Source organism: Venturia canescens, chromosome 6, assembly GCF_019457755.1.
Source record: "Venturia canescens isolate UGA chromosome 6, ASM1945775v1, whole genome shotgun sequence".
NCBI classification, from domain to species: domain Eukaryota; kingdom Metazoa; phylum Arthropoda; class Insecta; order Hymenoptera; family Ichneumonidae; genus Venturia; species Venturia canescens.
Window position 1 is genome coordinate 6,865,192 of NC_057426.1, and position 21,968 is coordinate 6,887,159.

General features: G+C 38.3%; 1 protein-coding gene across 2 annotated transcripts in view; it reads left to right on the plus strand.

Moving 5' to 3' along the window:
* The first annotated feature begins 2,101 nt into the window (after positions 1-2,101).
* The window catches only part of SLO2 (slowpoke 2), a 175,404-nt gene continuing 155,537 nt past the window's right edge, over positions 2,102-21,968 (plus strand). Inside the window, exons 1-2 of one of the 2 annotated variants that reach the window (XM_043422166.1) lie at positions 2,102-2,774; positions 6,532-6,936. In XM_043422166.1, the coding sequence (XP_043278101.1) occupies positions 6,830-6,936 (107 nt within the window). In that variant the 5' untranslated portion in view covers positions 2,102-2,774; positions 6,532-6,829. The remainder of the gene's footprint in view (positions 2,775-6,531; positions 6,937-21,968) is intronic. The other variant, XM_043422167.1, reaches the window with a different exon arrangement.

A 21,968-nucleotide genomic window follows, 5' to 3' on the forward strand; every position in this document is an offset into this window, starting at 1 on the left:
AGCTTACGAGCGAAGCTGCAGTGTTCTTGTGGCCATTATTTACATTTGTTTGTATTATTTTTTCAAATTAACTTCCAGAGTGGGCGAATCTCTTACTCGGAGAATTAGCTAATTGTAGCTTTTAGGAGAAACGTTTAAAATGTTGCGGCTCAAATCAATGCTGAAGGGAGTTGGATCCATTCCCATAGAGAAATGTGAAAGTATCCCACGACTATTTTCTCAGACGAAAAATCAGTTTATTTAGTTAGTCAATTATTTAAAACTTCAGTGAAGAATTAAGAGGATGGATCAGTTGGTATACCGCAACTGTGAGTGCGAGAGAGATAGTTGCAAATTTCGAAATCGTAATTCTTTGACACAGTTTGACCGATTAAAAAAAGGCTCTGTCAATCGATTTTTGCCATCGTTCTGCGTAGGCTGACAGAGCCTTTTTTTAATCGATCAAACTGTCTCAAAGAATATCGATTTCGAAAATTCCAAGTGAGGTTAGTCGACTGATCCATACTCTTAAGTGAAATTAAACGATCGAAGTCTTTCCACAGCAGCTTCACGTCTGGAACTCGTGTGCTGCCATCTTCAATGGGACTTGGATTTAAATCGCAGGGATGATTATCGAGCGATTGGAAAACGCTGGAAAAGGTCGCGAGATAGCAGCAGCCATCGCGATAGTAATCCTGTGCGTTGCTATTTCTCTTACCCCAGAACGGTAAAGAAATTTCCCGAAGAGTTTTGTCGCCCGGTAAAATCGACTATGCGGCAGCAACTTTGGATCGAGTTTTCACTATTTCCGAGCTACTGAAAAACTCGTTCGCCGCTCCATTGGCGTTGTGGCTGATTTTCAAATCCCTGTCAAAAGAGACAATCGATTCAACGTCCTGGAAGTTGCCTGATAACGGAAAGTCGTTTATTTATGATCGCAACTTCTGCGAGTTTACTGCGAGGGAACTTCTTGAGATTGTTGTGAATTTTCTTCGTTCTATTTTCGTCGCAGCCATGCAAACACGATGATAGAATAACTTGCATAATTAGTTCGATAAATCTATCATGAACGATGTTAATTTCATCACTCAAACTCGCAATTGCGTATTTATTATTCTCCTTGGAAACTAATCACAATAAATTCAATTCCCTTATTCCTTTCGACGTTCGTCCAATAAATTTTCATACATTTTCCCAGGGAACTGAGACTTTCTTCCCAGTGTTGGCTTCGATATTTTCGTGGTATAATTGACGTCATTTTTGTTTTCGTTTCTCACCCTCATTATTATACGCCACTTTTCCCAAATCTCGTACACAGCGCTGCAAAACTGTTATTCAAATATAGTTTTTAGTCCGAAAAACTTTCTCGTTGAGAGGTAGGAAAATATCAAGAATTTGACAGTTTGCTGCTCGCTGCTTCGGGTGTTCCCTTTTTTGGAAAAAAAATTGCGGAATTCTGTATTTACAGCACGTTGAAGTGATATTCTTCTTTAGAAATTCATTGCAAACAATGATTACGATCTCCACATTTTACGCAGCTGAGAAATTTCGACAATAAATTTTTGCGCATACACCATGAACAATCTAGTATTTCTCACATTAAAATAATGTTTTTGTACTTTTGAAAAATCCTTGAAGCTATAGCGAAAAGTTCGCTATGCTGACTTATCTCCATCTACCTTAAAAACGTTCCCGAAAACCATCGATTTTTTGGCTTTCTAAAGCAGGACGCCCCCTCAAGAATTTCAATGACTTCGCAAACGTTTTAACAACAATCAGGGAGAAATCAAGTGAGAAAATGGCAGATTTTCGAAACCAAGAAGATTGAAAATCCAAAGGAAACGGCCAGAATCCGTGAAACGTCTGAAATGTTATAGTTTACATGCAAATAATTAACAGGCTTGATGGATGCGTGGCGTGCTTCTCGTGACCCCCTCGAAATCCGAGCGAATCGGGCAGGTGTCACGGACGTCAGTTTAGACAGGAGGAGCGGGAGAGAGTGAGAGAGAGTGAAGAAGAGAGATCGACTTGTGTGTTATACGGGGTGGCGTTGACGTCGGGACACCAGGGTTTCGTCGCGTCATTAGAACACGGGACGGCGGCCGGTGCGCCTCGCGATCCTTGTTCCGTTTGAACACAATGTGCACGTGTAGCGCAGCCGCTGGTTCCGTGACCGGCGTGGCAAACCCACGCTTTTGCAAATCCTCGCTTCATGCTCTCGCGCTACCTTAAATTCAATCGAATCCCACGGAACTTCGCATCTTTGATTTATAGATTCTTACGTTGTTTTTTTTACCAATCAACCCCATGAACTTTTATGCTTTCGTGATAAACTCGTGGTGAGAACAAGTACCGAAAACTGCATTGCACAGGGCACGAAGTATCGCGGGGGAGTGACAGCGTGTCTGTCTTTCTGTCGACTTAAAAATTTTTATCGTCGTGCATTTTTTAATCGTGTCGAAACGAGTTGTGCGAAGTGAAAATAAAAATGTGGAAACTTCTCGGTGCGAAAACTTTTATCCACAGTTCGCACGTTCAAAACGCGGACACTTGGCGACTTTGTTTTGATATTCCTCTGACAGGAACGCAGGATTTACCCATTCAATTAAAAATCGATAAGCTTCGTGGAAACCGGAAATAAAGAGAACTCGCAACTTCCTTCGCAGCGATTTTGCTGTAACAGTTCAATGAGAAACGTCAAGTTCTTTCGTGCACTTCGAACGCCTCCAGTGAATCATGAATTACGGTGATTTTATCTGTCTACGTACCGTGAAAGCTACGAAAGTGAAAGACTAGTTGAGTAGAAAAATATTGCTACGCGTGAATCGGCATCAAAGTGATTCCATAGTTTACATGGTTTCTTTCGAGCTTCGTGTGAATGTTTCGTCTCCCTTTTATTTTGCCTGCTTCCGTCTTGTTTTTTGTTTCCGAAGAAAAACTTTTCGAGAGTTGCTCTTTATAGAATTATTCGCCGGTGATTTCTCTCCCACGTCAACTGCCTGAGACAACATAAATTCGTTCCTTCACATTGTTTTAAAAACGGGATATTCGATCGTTGAGGTTTTTTTCCACGTTCGTGTCGCACGTTCATTTTCAATAATTTCGCCTTGGAAATCGAGTAGGGAAAATGAGATTGTGCGAAAACAGAGGTCCAGCCTGTAAGACGTTGTCAAAACGTCAAAAATACAGCGTTTGTTTTTTCTCATCGAAAATATTCTTCGTACAGCTTCCGGTTGTCCTGCTGCATGATTTATTATGAGATCACTTCCTTTTTATTGAGGGATGCATTAATTATATGTGGGTCTTTTTGTCCGATTCGAGAACAGTCACAAAGGGAATGAGCTCCGAAGAATCAGGTATTAAAGATTTATATCTACACACCTACGAACTCACAGGTGGGGCGTATAAACGGAGCTGGGCAAAAAATAGAAATCGCTCACCGAACCTTTTGCGAATCGATATGGACAGTCTCGACTTTACTTGATCGTAATTCCTTGACTGTAGATACGTCATTCTATATTGGCTTGTTGAGATTCTTTGGTTTTTAAATTCTGAAAAGATCGAAACTCGTTTAATTTCTTTTGGCATTTTTTATTTTGAGGACAATAATTCACAAACCCATGACGTTTCCTATCAATTTTATTTTATTTTCCATCAGCCTTTACTCCTTTGGGGAAACCTTCAGGGGCTGCCACGACCGAAATATTGAAATTTGAAATTCAATGCGGAGAAATTCAACACTCGATTCTCTCGATTGTCAAGAATATAATTCTCTAGATACCAGCTATTTTAATTAATACGCGAGTGAACCAAGTTCGGAGGGGTCAAGTCCGTGGGTGGTGATTGGAAGATTAGAAGTTGTACAAAAAAAAAAATGGATGATTTGAGGGATAAAAATTCTTTGACTGCTGTAATTGAAGTTGAATTAAAGTTGCTTTTCTGAAATGACTGATTGGTGGTTTGGAAAGAGTTTTTTCAAGACTCGAATCTTAGGACGATAAATTAAACTCAACAAGAACCTCCTCATAAGGGGAAAATCTTGTTGAATTTCCTCTTTCATCTCGATAAAGAGCCTGGCCTTATACTCACTCGATCTAGTCGACACGTATCCCTCACCCACTTTTATCTCGAGCCTCTAATCTTGTGTAATAATATCACAAATCAACAATCTCTTTGTGGGGGTCTCCCTTTTCTGAAGGGCCTTTTCTTTCTCGCACGCGACCTTCTCTTCCCTCTGGGACAACTTTATAACTTGTGTGTCGTCGATTCTAATTTTAATCAGGATTCGCAACACCCAAAAAGACGAATTTCTCTGTCGAGCCAATGATTCTTCTGCTCGTTGACACTAACATTCGAAACTTATCGAGTGATAATCTCAGCACTAATCACACTGACACTGACATGTTCTCTTGTCATGGTTTCAGTGACTTCCAAAATGCTATTTTTTCATCTAGAAAATAATGCCAAAAAAAAATGAAAAAATGTCTAGACGCGATTGTGATAATGTGATGATTTGTGCAATAAATTTGAGAGCATTTTTGCACGGTTTCTTTTTTTCATTACTTCCATTATTTGTAAACGAACCTCGATCATTTGTATTCGAATCGAGAATACGTGATCAGAATTTTGTCGTGAACGTGACTTTCTGTAAGATCATTTCGAACCACTAATTCACAATCATTCTCAATTTCGTAAAATTGGCACTATTTCCACCTCTTTTTCAAAAATCAGCTCAGCAATCAGACTTCCGAAATTCCCTTCTATAAACTGAGAGAAAAAAGTCATTGGAGCAGCGAAATGTGGCATTATACGGGGTGCCAATGAAAAATATGATCACCACAAGGTTGATTAAACGAATGAAATAGTTTTAGAACAAACTGCAGATTCATTCTCCCCGAAAACATTGCAGTTAAATGAAATTCTTCCAATAAAATCAATTGTTATTGAATCAACCATTTTTTCCCCAGGTTTGGTTGAAATTACAAGCCTTCACGGCAGCTCTATAAATAGAATGAGAAATAGCCCCACACGCCCCACAGGTTAGAGTTTGTTGACTCTGACAGAGGGTGTTGACTCCACGTGTTGACAGATTTGCCTGTTTTTGTACAAGTTGACCGAATCGTCGTATTATTTGATTAGAGGAGTAACGATAATTGATGAAAACTTGTCGTTGTTTCAAAAGCAAGGGATGGAGGGTAACAGTTGGATTTGTTATTGGCACCACGAATCATTTCTAACTCGGTCACGAACGTGTTGGTTTTGCAGTCGTAGATAGTCTTCCCCTAGATTTTAGAGTAATCTTTCCAACTCACGAGAGCTGATAGAATCGGCCTCCTGCAGGGTGCTAATCTGATGCTGTCCTTATAGAGCAATGGCGTCGGGGCTCCGAAATCTATACAACAGCATAGGGGAGGTGACACGCTCTGAAAGGGTCATGGAACCGCGTGGAGAGTTTCTTTTGTGTAAATCCTTTCGAGCTTGGATTGTAAATCCGGATTTGCGACGAACATGTTTACCCTCAGCTTAGGCGAAGATCCTTTAGTGATATTTCAAATTACTTTTTTTCTGCAAAATGGATATTCGATTAGAAAAAAGGGCATGGCAACGCACATCTTTGAGTAACTTCAAAAACATCATTTTCCAGACGTTTGCGCACTTTTATTTCAAAACGACAAAAAAGAGCCCGAGCAATTGTGAACATCGTTGGTACTTCAATGCGTTCACGCTTTTTTTAACTCGAATGTAACTTTTTCAGGGTGCGCGCAGGAGCCCGGAAATGAAGGTGTCTGATACGAACCGCCTCGCCCTTATCAAACCAAGAGATTTGAATTTATGCAGATGCTAAAATGTTGACGTGCTCAACTCAGTTTGATTGACAGTATTTCCCCTGTTACATGGGTTACCTCGGTTTGATACATCTTGATAAAAATATCGTCAAAGTCTTTTTGTAATGATAAATCATTCTGTACGTGGGTTCAAAAGGTTGTGACTGACGAAAATCCCATTTTGTAGAAGGCAGTTTATTTTCGGTTAAAACTAACACAATTTGTGGAGAACGACTGTTGACCTGGTTATCAAAGTCTTTATAACCAATGAATCTGAGTTTTGATAAATGATGGATTAAAGTATCGATAATAAAGTTATGACGATTATTGTCAACCTCCCCTCCAGGGAATATAATAAGCCATTTTTAAATTGTCGATGGACAAAGAACATTTTTCGAGCTTTATTCAAAAAAATATTCAAGCTGCATAATTACATAAGTTTTTTTCTAGCCAACCCACAGCAGGGTCGTTTTCTCGTTAGGCAGGATAGCAACTGCTGACAATATCTACCTCGCCTATGAAATAATTATAAAAAATAACGAATATTCTTCAATTAAGGAACTTTCGTAATTAATTCCCACGACAATCCATTGAGTGTTTCCATAATCCCAGAGCCCCTGTCGAGAGAGAGAGGGAGAGAGAGTGAATGAAAATATTTTATAGGCAGGACGACCTGCATTATGCACCTTTTTATCCATGCGTTACTAATGAATTTTTAATCATACAGCGATGATAACACATTTAATAACATCCGCAATAAAATGAAAAATTCTGTGGTGGTGAATATTTTATGATGAAATTTGCATGAAGATGCACTGTATTTGAAGAAAAAAAGAAAATAAAAAACGAAAGATAAGTGCAAAATTGGCATCGAGAGACGGGCTTTTTGTGTGTGCTGATTCTTCGTCGCATTCTACACCGTGGCGTTCGTCAGTGTATTTTTTCGCGGTAGCCCCGAGGGCGAAGGGGGTTACGCGAAAACGAACACGAAGGATTTGTCAGCGACGGAGGAGGCTCATTGCACTATGATGATGAACGAGCCTGATCCGTGTCTACCACTGATTTTGCCACCGCGTTACCGCTTGCGTGATCTCATACTGGGTGATTATGCTTTCAACGACGACGGAGAGAGGTAAGTCAAGTCGAATTTATAATAATAAAAGTCATAAGAAAATCTTGAACCTGAAAACAAAAAGTTCCGATTCCTTACCCAGAAATAACGATCCCTATTTACGACTGACTTGAGCAACGTAACGAGTGTTTTATTTTCACTTCATTTGCTCCTTCGATCCTTTCCTTTGCGTCTTCAATTAAGGGACAGGGGGAGAATCTTCTTTTGTATGCGAGATCAACGTATGTCTGTGAGAAAACCTGCCTAAAAAAACTCCCCTTCGCATTGTTCAATCGTAATCAACCTCCATATTGAAGAGTTACTAATTAGCAGAATTGCTGGAGAAACTCCTTCTTTCAGGGCGTACACATTCTACACAAACGGAGAGAAAACGAAGCTCGTGAACGATCGATAATTATAACGAATTCATCGGTTCTGGAACTCCGAAAGAAAGTGCTCATGAAAATGAATGACTGTTCTGCAGACACGTCGTATTTCGCGCACCGTGAAGAAAATCGAATATTTGAATGAACAAGATCCATTTCGCTGAACGACAACTCAGTGGGTTCATGAATATTTTTGTTGGACGATAAATGGTTCGATTTTTTTGATCGGATCATTAAAATTTCTGTACGAATCAAAGTTCTTGGGTGTCTCGATGGACGTTTGTTCCCATCCCAATCATCGAATATTTAAACGTAAAAATCCCCGTCCTTAAAAGGTTAAACGATAAAAATTCGAACGAGTAAGCAAAGTAGTTTTCTTCGATGGTATTTCTTGGCCTGAAATTAATTTGTAGAGCTGCACCGAAGCTCTGTTGGCTGGACCAATTTCTTGGTTCAGAATCACCGAATTATTTTGTTTAATACCAGAAATATTCTGTGTCAGTAAAATTTATTCTGATCAGCAGCTTTACGACGAAGAATTTTTGTTCTTCACGTGCATTTGACAATATTCAAGTTCTTGCACCTCGGAAAATACCTCAATACCACAATCTCGTATTTTTAGTGTTTAAGGCACTAAAACGTTGCAGGTTTTACTACGCAACAAATCCGTTCGCTCTACCCTTCTTCGGGCCACACTTGCCTCTCGCACGAACATTTACCACTGCGCCAGGAGTGAGAGTTATTGCTCCACAGCGACCGACATTGCGCTATTTTCTAACACGACCGTTATTTTTACTGTTGAATAGCAAACGCCAGAAGCAGAATTGTCGTGAATCCAAAATTAAACGAGTCCAGTCTTTCATCAATAACCGATTTGTATTCGTCTGCATTGCATTTAAAATTATTGCACAAAGGTTTTTAATGCTTTCAAACATTTTTATTGAATTGACGAGAAAAAAAATTCAGCACTAAAGCAGCTGAATAAATCTTCCAGTTGAATACCCACTCGATAATGCACTAAATGCAAGTTATTTTGCGGTAGGTTTTCCACCACAGTGAACAGCAGCTGTGCTGGTAGCGTGCACCGAGCATCCGCGACGTCACCGTTCCCTTCATCCCACGAGTCGAGTAACAATTTCGTGGTGACAATTCCAGAGGGGGCTGCGAAACTCGAGCTAATCTCACACCATTCGCACTGTCCGTGGTGCGAACACACTCACCCGCACTGTCACAAACACCTGGATACGAGCATTTTATGCGACTTTTGGATCACAAAGGCTTGATTCCCTTTGGCACGCGGAAACTTCGTGAGCTTTTTTTCGGAGTTATTACCAAACAGGGATTGCGGATTTTTCGATTTTCTTTCCATCCATCGGATTCATCACGTTATTTTTTTCGATTTTTATATTCAATTTCTCTCAGTCTCAACGGAAGATTCATCGTTTTTTCAATTCACCATAAAAATCATTCTTGCACCTCGATAACCACGAGGCTTAGTCCCCATTTTCACTTCCCATCTGAGTCTGATCCCTGGAAAAAGTTCAGCACCGATCCAGACTTGTGTCAAAAATTCCTGCCATTTTTATCCCCGCGTTCAGAGAACACGAGCAGCTGGAACCTGCACGAAAAAACGAGTTCTTGGCATTTTTATAAATGCAACTAGTTTTCTGAGGAGAAATGTGTTTTTTATGTTATTAACAGAATGAGTGAAAAGATAAGATTTTTTCAAGCTCGATACGATTTTCGGGTGCCATTTTTGTAACGATTATTCGTGTTCTGGCCCCTCGAAGGGTCATCGTGGCCTGCTTCCTCGCTAATACAGGAATATGTATAATGTATGACAGGATATAAAGTATTAAAAAAGATGTTGAGTCCCGAAACGCAAAAGGTGATGAAATTCTGAAAATGTGGTATGTTTTTGTATGAAATATTTAAGAGGTTCTGTAAAAATTTCGTAACAATAAATAAACTCGTTATCGACCGATTAACATTGACAAATTGAGTGAAATCTGCAATAATTTTTTTTGAACTCTCAATTTTTTAATATTTACCATATACTGAAAGTAACGAAAACCAAACGAAGACAAAACTTGACAAAATGTTCATTTTTTAATAACGAGCTCATTTATTCTCTCTTCACTCATACTCTTTTCCAGTCTTGCAACGCCGGTCTCGCATAAGAAGTATTCACTTCAAAAACATGCCAAGTATTCACACCGATAAAAAACCTCAGTCCTGAAATTCGAAGGCATGAGACGAACATGAAAAGACTGAGGAATTCTTACATTTGGATCTCATCCATTGGCTGGCTACTCGACGTGAGAATTTTCTTGAATTTTATTAAAGCCGAGTGGTCACAACAGTACCTGTAAATATGAATCGTATTCTTAAAAATAAAATGTGTCTGTGTGACTGATGATCAGATATTCCATTGTAAGTTGACTCGTGCTTATAGATTTCAATACTTGACGTCAAGACGCTACCGCAGCTCTATAGATATATATTTTCCAGCATACATCAATGAGGGGAATAAAGTTTATTTGATTATCTGAGCAAGTGGGAAGAAAAGTTTTTTTTCCCCTTCTTGAGGCACTACTTTTGTGATTGTAGATAGAAAATCTTGAGGCACGAGGGGAATCAAATGAACGAAGCAAACTTAGCCAAACTCGATAAAAGTTTAGTTACGATAATTGAAAAAAAGCCATACAGCTCGCTTAATAAATATTGATGAATCACAAAACGAGAACATATGAATCGAGTAGGATTCCGATAAGTGGTTCGAACACCAGAAATCTCAACGATTGTTAGCTTACATCACGATTTTTCTAATTTCATCATGTGTCTTGTGATTTTTTTTTCTGTCGGCTCTGTTTCACGGTTAATTGAGGATTGATCCACTTTCTCTGGTTGTCTGTAATTTTGTAATAAGTTTTATGGGATTAGAGTCCACGATCTCCCTTTGATGTTTCAATTGAAATTTTATGCCACGAGCTATGAAAATAATTTCATCTGAAGAGCTTCGGTCGATCCAGTTAATCTCTGCTTTGAGCTTCCATCTCTAGATTTATTTAAATCCTGGATAAAATCTTGTGGTGATGAGTGTCGAATCCCTCATTTCATTTCAGTCTGTGGTCCATGGGAATATATTCAACCGACGATAAAAGTCGTGGTCCTTGATTATGTATTTTTATTGTTTTTACGTTTTTAAATCTTTCGAAATCTTCATAAATTGAATTTCTCCACCTTCCCTTTAAAACTGCAAGGATTTTTTATTAATTTGAGCAGAATTTCGTGGAGAGCTTTTCATTTTCTCGAATATATCACGAAAGCAAAATCTTCTTTTTACATTATATTTGTCGTAGTCTATCTCACGTTATTTAACGACTCATCAACACACGAATTGTATGCGAGGCTTTTATGTGAGCTTTACGGAAATTGAGAAAATTATCCAAGTTCCGTTCGCTCGAGACGCACCCTGTTTTTCGCAATTTCATTTCACACGTTTATTATTACGTTTATACAACTTTTCGTGAAACAATTACAATTATGTATTGCGTGATTCTGTATCAAAGATCAGAAGAAATTAAAAAAAAATAAAAAAAAATTTAAAAACAGGTGCAGAGAAGCGGAAATCGCAGTACTCCATTCACTCTATTAAAATTTTTCATAAACTTTACAGGAGAAAAATATTACATTTTTTTTTCTTTAACGCTTGAAGAACAGAGGAAAGAATTTGATAAAAAAAATTCCAGCGAGTGACATCGTTATGACGATGGAAACGACCGCCCATGATCGTAGGGATTGCCGCACCCGGCGGCGACTGCACTGCTTTTATATCTCGAAATGACTTTTCGCGCGCCACAATCAGCACGATAACAAAGGGTTTTTAATTTTTTTCTCGTTAAAAATGAAATCCTTTTCACAGCTGCGATTGATTGCTCGTTCTTTTGCACTGGAATAACTCAACTCGATAGAGTTCCACAAAAACTGGAGTTTTAGTTTATTTTCCCAAATATATTCGCTCCAGAATCATTCATAAAGTCAACCAGGGGGATGATTTTATCGAGCTACATTTACTGTAGAAAAAATCGGAGTAACCTTGCTTCCTTAAAAAGAAAAAAATCGAGAATCAAAGCGAGATTTTGGGGTCTTGCTTTCGTTCGAGATCCGAAATGACTGTCCTCGTGTCAAAAAATCCTTTTTTGCCCCCTTTTCATCCTGATGGAATACCTTAAAGAGAGGAAGAGCGAATAACGGAGCCATTTGGGCGATAAAGAAGCGACAAAACTTTCGACGCATCCATAGATTGACGACGAACGAAAAAAAAAACGTTGAAACCTCACAGTGGATTTGGGACGGTGGTTTTATTATTCTCTCGCCATTCGATTTTCATGTAGCATCCGTACATCGTCGTGGAGTTTTTGGACATATTTCATCCGTGTCTGTATCAAAGGTCACTGGGCTGTGGCTGTGAAGAGGTGGCATAGAAATACAGCATTTCGTACAGCTTCTAACCGAATATTCATGAGTGTAATGATGTCGAATTTTCACTGCGTGAATATCTCTATTTTCACTCCAATTATGAAAAACGGTCTGCCCTAAAAACGGGTTATTTATGCTCGAACAAAACGAAGATAGAATTCAATGAAATATTACTTGATAAGCGTCGGATTTAAATCGTGCTGAATGTTCCTTCTGTGCGTTAAAACAGTTTCTTAAGCAATTAAAAACACTTATTATATTGAATAAAAAGGAATTTTGACTGACATATAAACAAACTGATGTTCATGTCAACGTTTCGGTATTCACGAAAAAAAAGTAAATTTTGAGAAATGTGAATAATCTGCTGAACAATTCGATCTTATCATTGATCGAATTTGCTTAATAATTTGAGAATTTTGACGGTAGGATTTTGATTTAAAAAATCTAGATATTTTTCAAATTCGTATTTGTAGGTTGACTGCCACGTGGAGTAAAAAAAATGATGGAGATTGATGGATCATGAAATACAAAAGTGTACTTCCCTCGGGCAAAAAATAACTTCCTCACATAAATTACAGGAGAACCCACGAAGAAGAAACAAAAAATCGTGACACGTGCACTTGGTCAAAATCACGTAGAACCATTCCGATATACGAAGCAGCGTTGGAGCGAAATTATTGATATTCGTTCGTATCAACTAATATAGAATACGACGAGGGGTATATGAGAATGATGGATCACACGAGGCGAGAGGATATGAAATTGTTGATAATCTCATGAAGCGTCGATTAACGCTTACTTTCCGTATCTTGATCGAAAGTTCCCTACGTTCATCCAGACAAAATAACAGCATTGATTATTCGAATAATTTGTTTTCCCAATTAAAAAAAACTGCTCAACTACACGGAGAATACGGTTTAGTGAAGAATATATTATTTTTCAAGAATTTTAACCCTTCGAGTGCACACTTATTGCGTCATCCATATGCATATGGGGTCAAAACGACCCAGTGTGCACTTTAAGGGTTAAAAGTATTTAGCCACCGATTACAAAGAGCATAGTATTTTTAGAATTTTCCAATTTTTCTTCCCTTCAATTCTAAACAGCTTTGTGTGAATAACAAAAAGTGGTGCATCTGAAAACTATATTTCGTTTTGTTTTCGAGTGTTATTCATCTCGTCAGACTAGCACTCACTGATAAGTGGAAATGTATTGTAAATCACAAATTTTTACTGTCAGCGTAGTAATTCTATGATAAATACACGAATATACACCGAATACGTGTGACATTTTACCATACACATAGTTTTTTTTCAGGATTGCCCGAGCATACTTGACGATATAAACATTTGAAGTGACTGAAAACATTTTTTACTATGCTTATAGAGAAAAAGACTCTTAAGTCTTTTGAATAAAAGGGATGAATATTGGTCCTTTTACTATGGTGAATAGAATAGTTCTTATTACTGCTCTTCGAATTAATGCTGCAATCCAGTTATATACTGTCCTCGAGATACTACTATATTTTTAGTACTTTCCTGTAGAATTTTTGGCCTCGTTTTCTCCGTGTAAACGTCGGCAATAAACTATTGGAAAACAGAGGTTTTTATAAACTAATAGATTTTAATAAACTATCGAAAAACCGAAAACCGAGACATTTCGTGTTGGACGTTTCAAAATAGACTCTCGTCGCAAATTTAAGCCCATTTACTTGATCAGTTTATTCGATTTCAGTAAATTCTTTTCAGGTATTTCATCAGAAAATAAATTAAAAATCAAAGGGTCACATTCCTCATAAATATTTGTGAGTTTTGAATTATTTTTATGATCGATTCGCTAATCAAGAATAATCGAATCGTATTGGAAGAAAAACCTTTTCAAAAACTGCTGAGTTTACAAAATGAGTGTAAAGTTTCTTGCCTAGATCGCTGATTCCAAGAAAAGGCTGATTCGTCTTATTCGACTGGGAAATTTAGCTCACGAAAGGAAACCGGGCCACTCACATGTTTTATTCCCATTCTTATATTCATCCAAGTTCCATTCGAGCGGTGTTTCAAGTTGAGAATAAGATAGTATGAATGGATGATTGAACAATGGCCATGACCCAATGAAAACAGTTCGAATTGTAACGAAAGATCAAATGGTTTGACACAATCGTTCAAATTTTATCGAACTTTGGGTACATTCAGAAAAAAAATTTGTGCAAATGAAAATAGGAAAAAAAATTGAAAGCAAATGTTTGTGACGAAATTGGCGCAGTCTAAGTGAACAAAAGTAAATAATTAGTCGAAAGTCTGTGCAGCTGGAAGTATCCTGTACGTTGTACTCCTTGAGTTATGAAGAAGGGCTCCTGACCTCGTATTTTGCTGGTGAAGGCCAATCGACTTTAGCTCAAGCCTCATCGAATTCTTCAAGTGACATGTAGCACTCTTGCTCATTACAGGACGCTGCTCCTCCATTATGTCGAGCCTTAATCAATCGCTGCTTCTCTTCTGCATGTTAAAATCCTGACTTTCAATGGCTCATGGGCGAAACTGCAATTTCAAATAATTGGAAGTTCAGTAGTATAAGAAAATGTCGCAGATCAATACACGAAAGTGCGGAGAAATTTGTCATGTTCAAAAGTTACTTTAAGCAAACTCAGAAGAATTTTTACGTTTTTGAAAATTGAAATCGGAATGTTTCACGAAAAGTGGTTGGGTTTTCATGTTGGGAGTCTTCGTACGAGCTCGAATGTTCGAAGGACCATGGACGTGGGAATTTCTAGTTATGCTGGACCCAGTTCTTATTCCAGGGTCCTCCGACCAGCACTTAAATTTTCTTCGACTGCTTCTGCGAGCTGCTAACGAACTAAAGTTTGCTCCTTCTTGTCTCTTCAGCACTCGTCCGTCATCTTTTTCCTGCACATGCTTGTTGAGCTTTCGAGTATGTTGGTATTTTCTAGGATACTTTGAAGGGCCGGTTTCAAGTACCGTTTTCGCCACTTTTCCTTGAAGAGCTTCTCTGATGCTTGTGCACATGGATCAAAAGATGGAAACGTTAAAAACTTTTCAGTGACATTGAAAAGCAGGGAATTCAGCCTGGAAGCTCAGGGCTGAATGGCAAAATGTCCGCACGTATATATTTCGGTAGGATAAATCGATTCTCCACATCCTTTTTTTTATAGTTTAATATAATATTCCTGAGACGAAAATTATAGAGGCAGGTACGATCCTTTGACTTTAAAGCTCGCTTTCTCGTCAATATGACACACACTCTGCTTTGATTTGCCACGAGTGTCGCACCGTTTGGTCTACTAGGAGCGAGGCACTTTATGAAACGTGTTTATCATCGAACTTGAAAGTTTTGACCTCTTTTATTGACCGAGTTCCCATCGCAGACTGGTTATATAATAAAGATCTTCATGATATACATCTTAAAACAGTTCCTTCCACTACTTTTTTTTTTTTTGTATTGGAAGAGACTTTTTTGTTGAAATATTATATTGTTTGTAACAAGGTGGGTCTTCTTGATGAGAGGTTGTCGTGGAATTTATAACTATAAGAAAAAGCAAGGGTTTAAGATTGCCTAAGTAAAGCATTCGTAAATCATGCAAAGAGTGAACGGATTGAACTGAACCTTAATAAAATTTTATTCTCACTCATTATTATACGTTCAAAATGTTTTAACTACAATTAACCAGTTTGCAATGTTGTCAAATCCAACTTTTGGAATGTCGTATTTACCAAAAGTGTTTTTGAGCACTTTTTGCACATTTGAAATTTAAATTCTTCGATAAATGTTCGGTGACGCGGCTTGGAACGCTTCGAGTCCATACGCCTGCACTTTCACTTTATTATTAACGAAAATCAGTATTCTGTAGTGTTTGGGTTCATGGAAGAATCAATGATTTTTTGTTTGCTCGAGCCTGTTCAAATGGCAGTATATAACTTCGGCATCTCGATCACTTTATTCGAAAGGATTTTATACAAGAACATACTAAACCGGTGTAAATTGAGGGATGATGATAAGGGTTTGCGATCCACTCAGAAACGTCTTTTTCCATTCTTCTCTTTCCCTTAAAGGCTTTGTGTTTGAATACTATACCGGATACTCCAAGAGTTTTTTTGTTCCTGCCACTGACAGATATTTATTCATTCTTCGTTCAGTAATAGCACAAACTTGGAAAAGGAAAGAAGCTTTTCTAGTGTTACGTACAATAAATACGATAACAGTCCTAGCAAACAAACTTTTAGGATTTTCGCAATTTTTATGAAGTTTACATAAATTCGTAACTTCAATATATCGAAGACATGAAATTCATCCAAGTTGTTTTTACTGAGGGATATTTGTAGATACTTTAAACAATCCCCCCCCCCTTCCCCCTCCCGCATTTTATCTTTAAAACAATTGATCAAATTTGAACCGCATGAAAATTTACACTACCGACCAGAAATAAATGAATCAATAAAATAACAAAATTTTCACATCAAGTGTCATTGAGTGCGAAGTGATGATGGTAAAATTATAAATTTCGTACAATTAATAACGATCCGTTGAATTGGCGAGTACTTAAGAAAAGCTCGTTGAAATGATGGTCCCAAAAAAAAATCGGTTGTTGATAGTTGATATGAAGTATAAAAATATTCGCATAAATTGAACTGATTCCATGGCTAGAAATTTCCGAGCTACTAATCAAGTTACGATAACGACGATAAAAAAACGAGAAAATAGAGGGAAAGCATTTTTGCGGTCAATAATGAGACAAAAGGCTTGGCACAAACTGGTATACGAGCGTATTTCTGTTACACGCAATTTCATGCGATGAAAAAGCGTACGAAGGTAGATAACTAAATGAAATTCCTCTTTAAAAGCTTGTCATTTTCTTGGGAAACGTTCGCTCGATACTTTCAATACGAAGCTAATTTTTTGTCGTTCTTTTGCTCGGCCGGGCAAGATGCTTCACTTATAAATACTTTTCGCTTCCGATCCCAAGGGACAGATCCAGTCGAAGAAAAAGTAAATCCTCGGCGTCTGTCAGCATCGCTGATGTTTTGATTCATGAAACCTTGTTTCCTAGTTTTTTTTTTCTATACTCTGATACACAATTGTAGGCAAACTCCCAACGTGCTTGTCCTCGACGTGAATAAATTTTCCTGACTCCGCTCCAAAAGGTCGAATTTACTGTACGCTGCAGTAAAATTTTGTTGCTGTTCAACAAGAGCATAAAAATGACACTGAAACAAAGATTATTTATTGTTATATCAGTGCTGCTCGTAATTTTCTCATTCATGGTATTCATGGTATTTTGACGCAAAGATGTGAAGCACAAATGCACTTTGTAACCCTAAACAAGATCATCGAAGCTAAAAATGCCAACGTGTACGCTTGCGAAATTAATATAAATCTTCTGGGGCTCAACTCATCTTGTCCTTTCTTGGAAAATGTTCGGTCCGTTTGAGCATTAGAATTCAAAAACCCTCGAGATAAAGATCACCCTGCCATAGATTTACGTGAGGTCATAAGTCACATAGGAGCTTCCTCGTTTATACGTGCCCGGGCATTGTCTTTCCTTTTACGAGAATGCTGTATAAAAAGAGTGCAAGAGCATGCTGTCCCGTCCTGAGAGCCCCGAGGGCTCACACTTGACACAATTAATATCGACCGGAGTTTCTATTTTTGCTATTCGTCTCGGTTCTCATCGGTGTGTACACGGTTGAAAACGATAGGGAAAGGGATAAGAAAGAGAGAGAGGGACAGGAAGGGAGCAATTTCCGGCAGGGCTTTATTTTATTTTTTTATTTCAAAGCGTTGTTCCGCCATTTAGGCTTTTCGTGACAGAAAAGGTCAATTTTGTTCTTGTACTTTTGCAAGCGGTCGTTAGGTTTCTATTTCTGACTATCAGGACTGAAGAGTTACGATTCCTTTCGTCATCATCGTGGGCTCAATTCCATTGAAGTCGAAGCTCCTCCCGCTGCGAATGGCCGAGATCATTAATACTGATTTGGGGGGTAGAAGAATTCTTTTTTTCCAGAGATGGAAAGATTGAAGAAAAGTAAACGTTTTTTTCCTCACGAGTGATTAACGCTTCAATGATTATTTGGGCCGACGAAATTGGAGAGAATTTCGATGGAATGGCGATCAATAAAATTGCCGTTCCCGATGGACACGAATTCCTATATAATGGGACTCCTCTTTGACGGGGATCGATGAAGCAATCATAAAAGCCTCCGGTTTTTTGTTGTGTCCTGAATTTCATTTTCCAAGATCGCCTCGTAAATGCGCGGATCATTTGCTGCAATAGCTTTTCCATCATCCACGGAAGATTGAAATTCTCGTTAATTGTCGGCCTCCTTCAGTCACTCGGCTATTATGTAAGCTATACGTTGCCCCGGTAAAACATCGCGATCAAAAGATCGCGGTTCTAGAAATGAGATTGCCTCCTCATGACGTGGCCCGAGCCTGAAGCAGCTCGTTGGAGGAACCCCCTAATGCTGGTTCACTCGAGTGGAATCGACCATTGACCGCTTCTATAACAAACATCCACTTGTCTCTTTTGCCACGTACGTAGAAACTCGACGATTTGTCGAATCGTGTGAAAACATTTTCCACCATCAAGCTTCAATGCATACAGCACCTCGTAACTTTCAACGATCCAATTTCACCAGTTTTTCGGTAGACTCACTCTATCCGCCATCATGTTTCCTCTGTCCGGAACAAATTGCAATAATAAACTGGAAAATTGGGTGAAAAGGTTCGGTAAAACGTGTCTGTATACTCGCATTGCTCCCAAACACTCGTGACCGATGCGTTCAATCTTTATAGACCAGTAGAAATATGTGAAACAATTTATTCGTTGAAGATCAAACAAAAATGAAGTTATTATTATAAAAAATGTGTTCAATGAACTTTATTCAAAAAGTGAGCCAGATTTAAATGAAAATTATTTCATCATATTAATTCCTGGTTCGAAATTTCGCTTCTTATTTTAGCTCACTATTCCTGTAACGTGTACATAATTGAGCCCTTCTATACATAAGACATCGGATATGATGAGGGGAGGATTAAGGCCTAAGAGTTCTCGAGGGCTTACAGATCTTACGTGAAAAAATCTTCAGATGGATGGGCCTAAAGCCGTGTAGGAATTCCCCGACGCACTCGCGTTTAGCGATGTCTTCATGGACGATTTTTATCCCAGCAATACAATCGGAATCCCTGACAACGGCGTCATTGGGATCAAAGTTATTTCGCAACCTTCTACAGAAAATTGTTCGAAATTCCAACGGGTTTGGCACAGCTTCGCACTAGAAATAAATGCCGAGGGATCAAATGGATGAAACCTTTTTGTGTCGTAGTGTAGGTTGAAAATGAAGAGCCTAGAGCTGCTCTCAATCGTGAAGGTGGAAAAAAAATTGGATTGCGAGGTTCACCGAGGGAAAAGGAATGTTACAGATGAAATTTGTAGCTCAGTTCAACGAAGGGAAGATTCTTTGAGTCTCATCGAAGATTGAATCCAACACCAGAAAATCAACAACGAATTTTGGTCTATCGAAAGATCGAATTCGTTTCGATAGCATCGAAAACATATCTGGAAGGTGTAACAGGCTCATAATTTTGTGGGTGCTCATTATACTCAAGCAAAAGTTTGCTTGAGTTTGTGCAAGTCACCGACACACCTGCTCCATGCAACGATATCCTCGAAACTTTAACTGGTTCATCTCTTCACAATGAACATTAAAGTTTTGATAAGTAATTTGTAAATCTTGTAATTTTGCTATTATTTTCATTCTTTGGGATCACTCGTTGCTCCCTTTTACTTTTCTGTTTACTACCTCAGCCTGTTGAAACTTTTGTTCTAACGGCTCGTACACTATTTCCAACCGGATCAATGCACCCAGACGAATCGTTACATTCGTATTGTTCCTGCTGCCTACGAAATACAAAAAGAAATTCTAATAACAACTCAATAAACATCCAGTTTTATTTGGCTATAGAATAACAAATGCTTCCTGAGGCCAATTCAAGTTTAAAGGGCATTACCATCTCAATTTTTATGTGTAGATAATGATATCATAAAGAGGGGATGACGTTTCCATAAAATTTTATCGCTTTTGTTCAAGGACTTAAGCCTTTCGACCGTAGGGCACACATTGGGTTGAAAGAAACTTTTTTAACCCGTGAACACCGCACTCCCTTTGAGATCGCACACTCACCACACTGGTGCAAATTTGCACTTGGACTTTTCAAAACTTTTTATTTCATTCATGAATGCATGGAATTAATCTTACAGCGAGACTTTTTACGGGTCGATTCCTTCATATTCGATTACAATCATGAAAAAAATTGAAAAACCAAGTTTTATTATAGAAAAGTGGCCAAACTGAAGAAAGGAATTTTGAAGTTTTATAGAAACTTGATATTTTCGGGGGTGCAAATTTCCACCAATGTGGTGTCTACGGATTAATGGATGGTTAGCCATTTATTTTTATTACCATTTCGGTAAAGTTGATCTTTGTAACGTTTGTAGAATTAACAAACGTTACGTTTCGTTATTCAGCATTGTTAGCTTATCAAGTGACAATTTGTTATTAATTTCGCATGGTCCACTTAGCATGTAATTGGGATGGGTAATATGATCAGGACAGTTTTTTCTTGTGAACGCACTAATTTCGCTAATTAGTCTCTTCTGATGAATTTACAACTGGACTAAAATTCTCGTTGGCCAAATATTGATCATCGTAACCATCGGCGAAATTACTATCTCAAACGTTCGCATTGCAATTAACCCCGAAAATTGGAAATGATAGTCGAGCAGGTGCAGACAACATTTTATGAATGTTTGTATTTGACAAGCTTGTCTGAGTGAATGGAAACAAAGTCAAAAGTTTTTGTGGGTCAATGGACTTTGTGTGTGGGCTGTCAAACCCGATGTTATTGCTGGATTAATTAAATTTTCAAACTTGAGAAAACTGTTTTACCGATTGTATGTCGAAGGAAGATAAACAGAGATGGAAAGAGGAAGAGAAATTCTATTTCTTTTTCGAACGTTTAAAATTTAATTTCCTGTAATCTCGACTCGGCAAGACTCGCTATTACTGAAGTTTATCTGCAGAGTGCGCTTGCCCATATTTCCTAGTAGACACTTGACTTTACCGGGAGTTTTTCCGAGGATATCTGTCTGACCATCAGAGCTCACGCGTGCATAGTTCGACCGATTGATTATTCTCTCATCACTCGGTAAATACAGTGTGCGAGTACGTGAGTTTTTTCCTCTTCCGGAGAATTCTACTTAAAGATATTTGGGTCAAAAAGAGTAAGCAGGCGAAATATTCGGCGCTCTCTCGCCATTATTGAAATGATTTTTTGTCGGCGCTCGTTAAAAAGTGTGAGAGTCTTTGAAGGGGAGCTTGGAGCACATTTTTTTGTCGACGAGTTCAGCACTGCCTCCAACTCAAGATACTAACTGTGCACGAGAATATTCCGAATGCATTTCAGCACGGAGATTTCATTTCAACGTTATCTTGAATACTCGGCTTGTTATGGAGAGCATCAGGAATCATTAATCCAAAGCTTAAGTGAGGGAGCAACGAGACATCGCACTGCGGCCAAAGGATTTCTTTGTCTAATTTACCGTGAATGAGTAATGACCCGACTCCGTTGAGGACCACCGAATTATAATAGCTGCACATGAACACTGCTCGTGACGAAGTTCCCATGGGATTTTGTAAAAGTTTTTTTTCCCAAGGAGTGTTTCCTCAGTCGATTTTTAAATAATCCGCAGAAAGGGACTAAAACGAAGAGCATTATTCGTAGAGTTCGTTTCTCAAATATTACTTTACAGCCTCATTATTTATCAACGATAAAAGATTGTCGGGTTTCTTATTGTTATGAAGCCATACCTCCGATATTTAATTACAAGCTGCAATGGAGATAAAAAATTTTCGAAAATTAATGCGGTCGACCGATCCAAACTTTGCTCCAAAGTTTTTGCAAGCTCTGAAACTGTGGAGGCAAGCACGGTGAGAAATTTTTGTTTCAAGACAGCCTAGCGCAGGCTACTGACACAAATTTTATTTGTTAAAATAGTGACGACAAATTTCTGTGTCAACAAAAGTTTTGTGTCAAAAGTGATGAGTGATTAGTTACAAGTCGTTAATTCGATTAGTAATCAAATTAAAATATCGACATGCTCAGGCTAAAAAATAT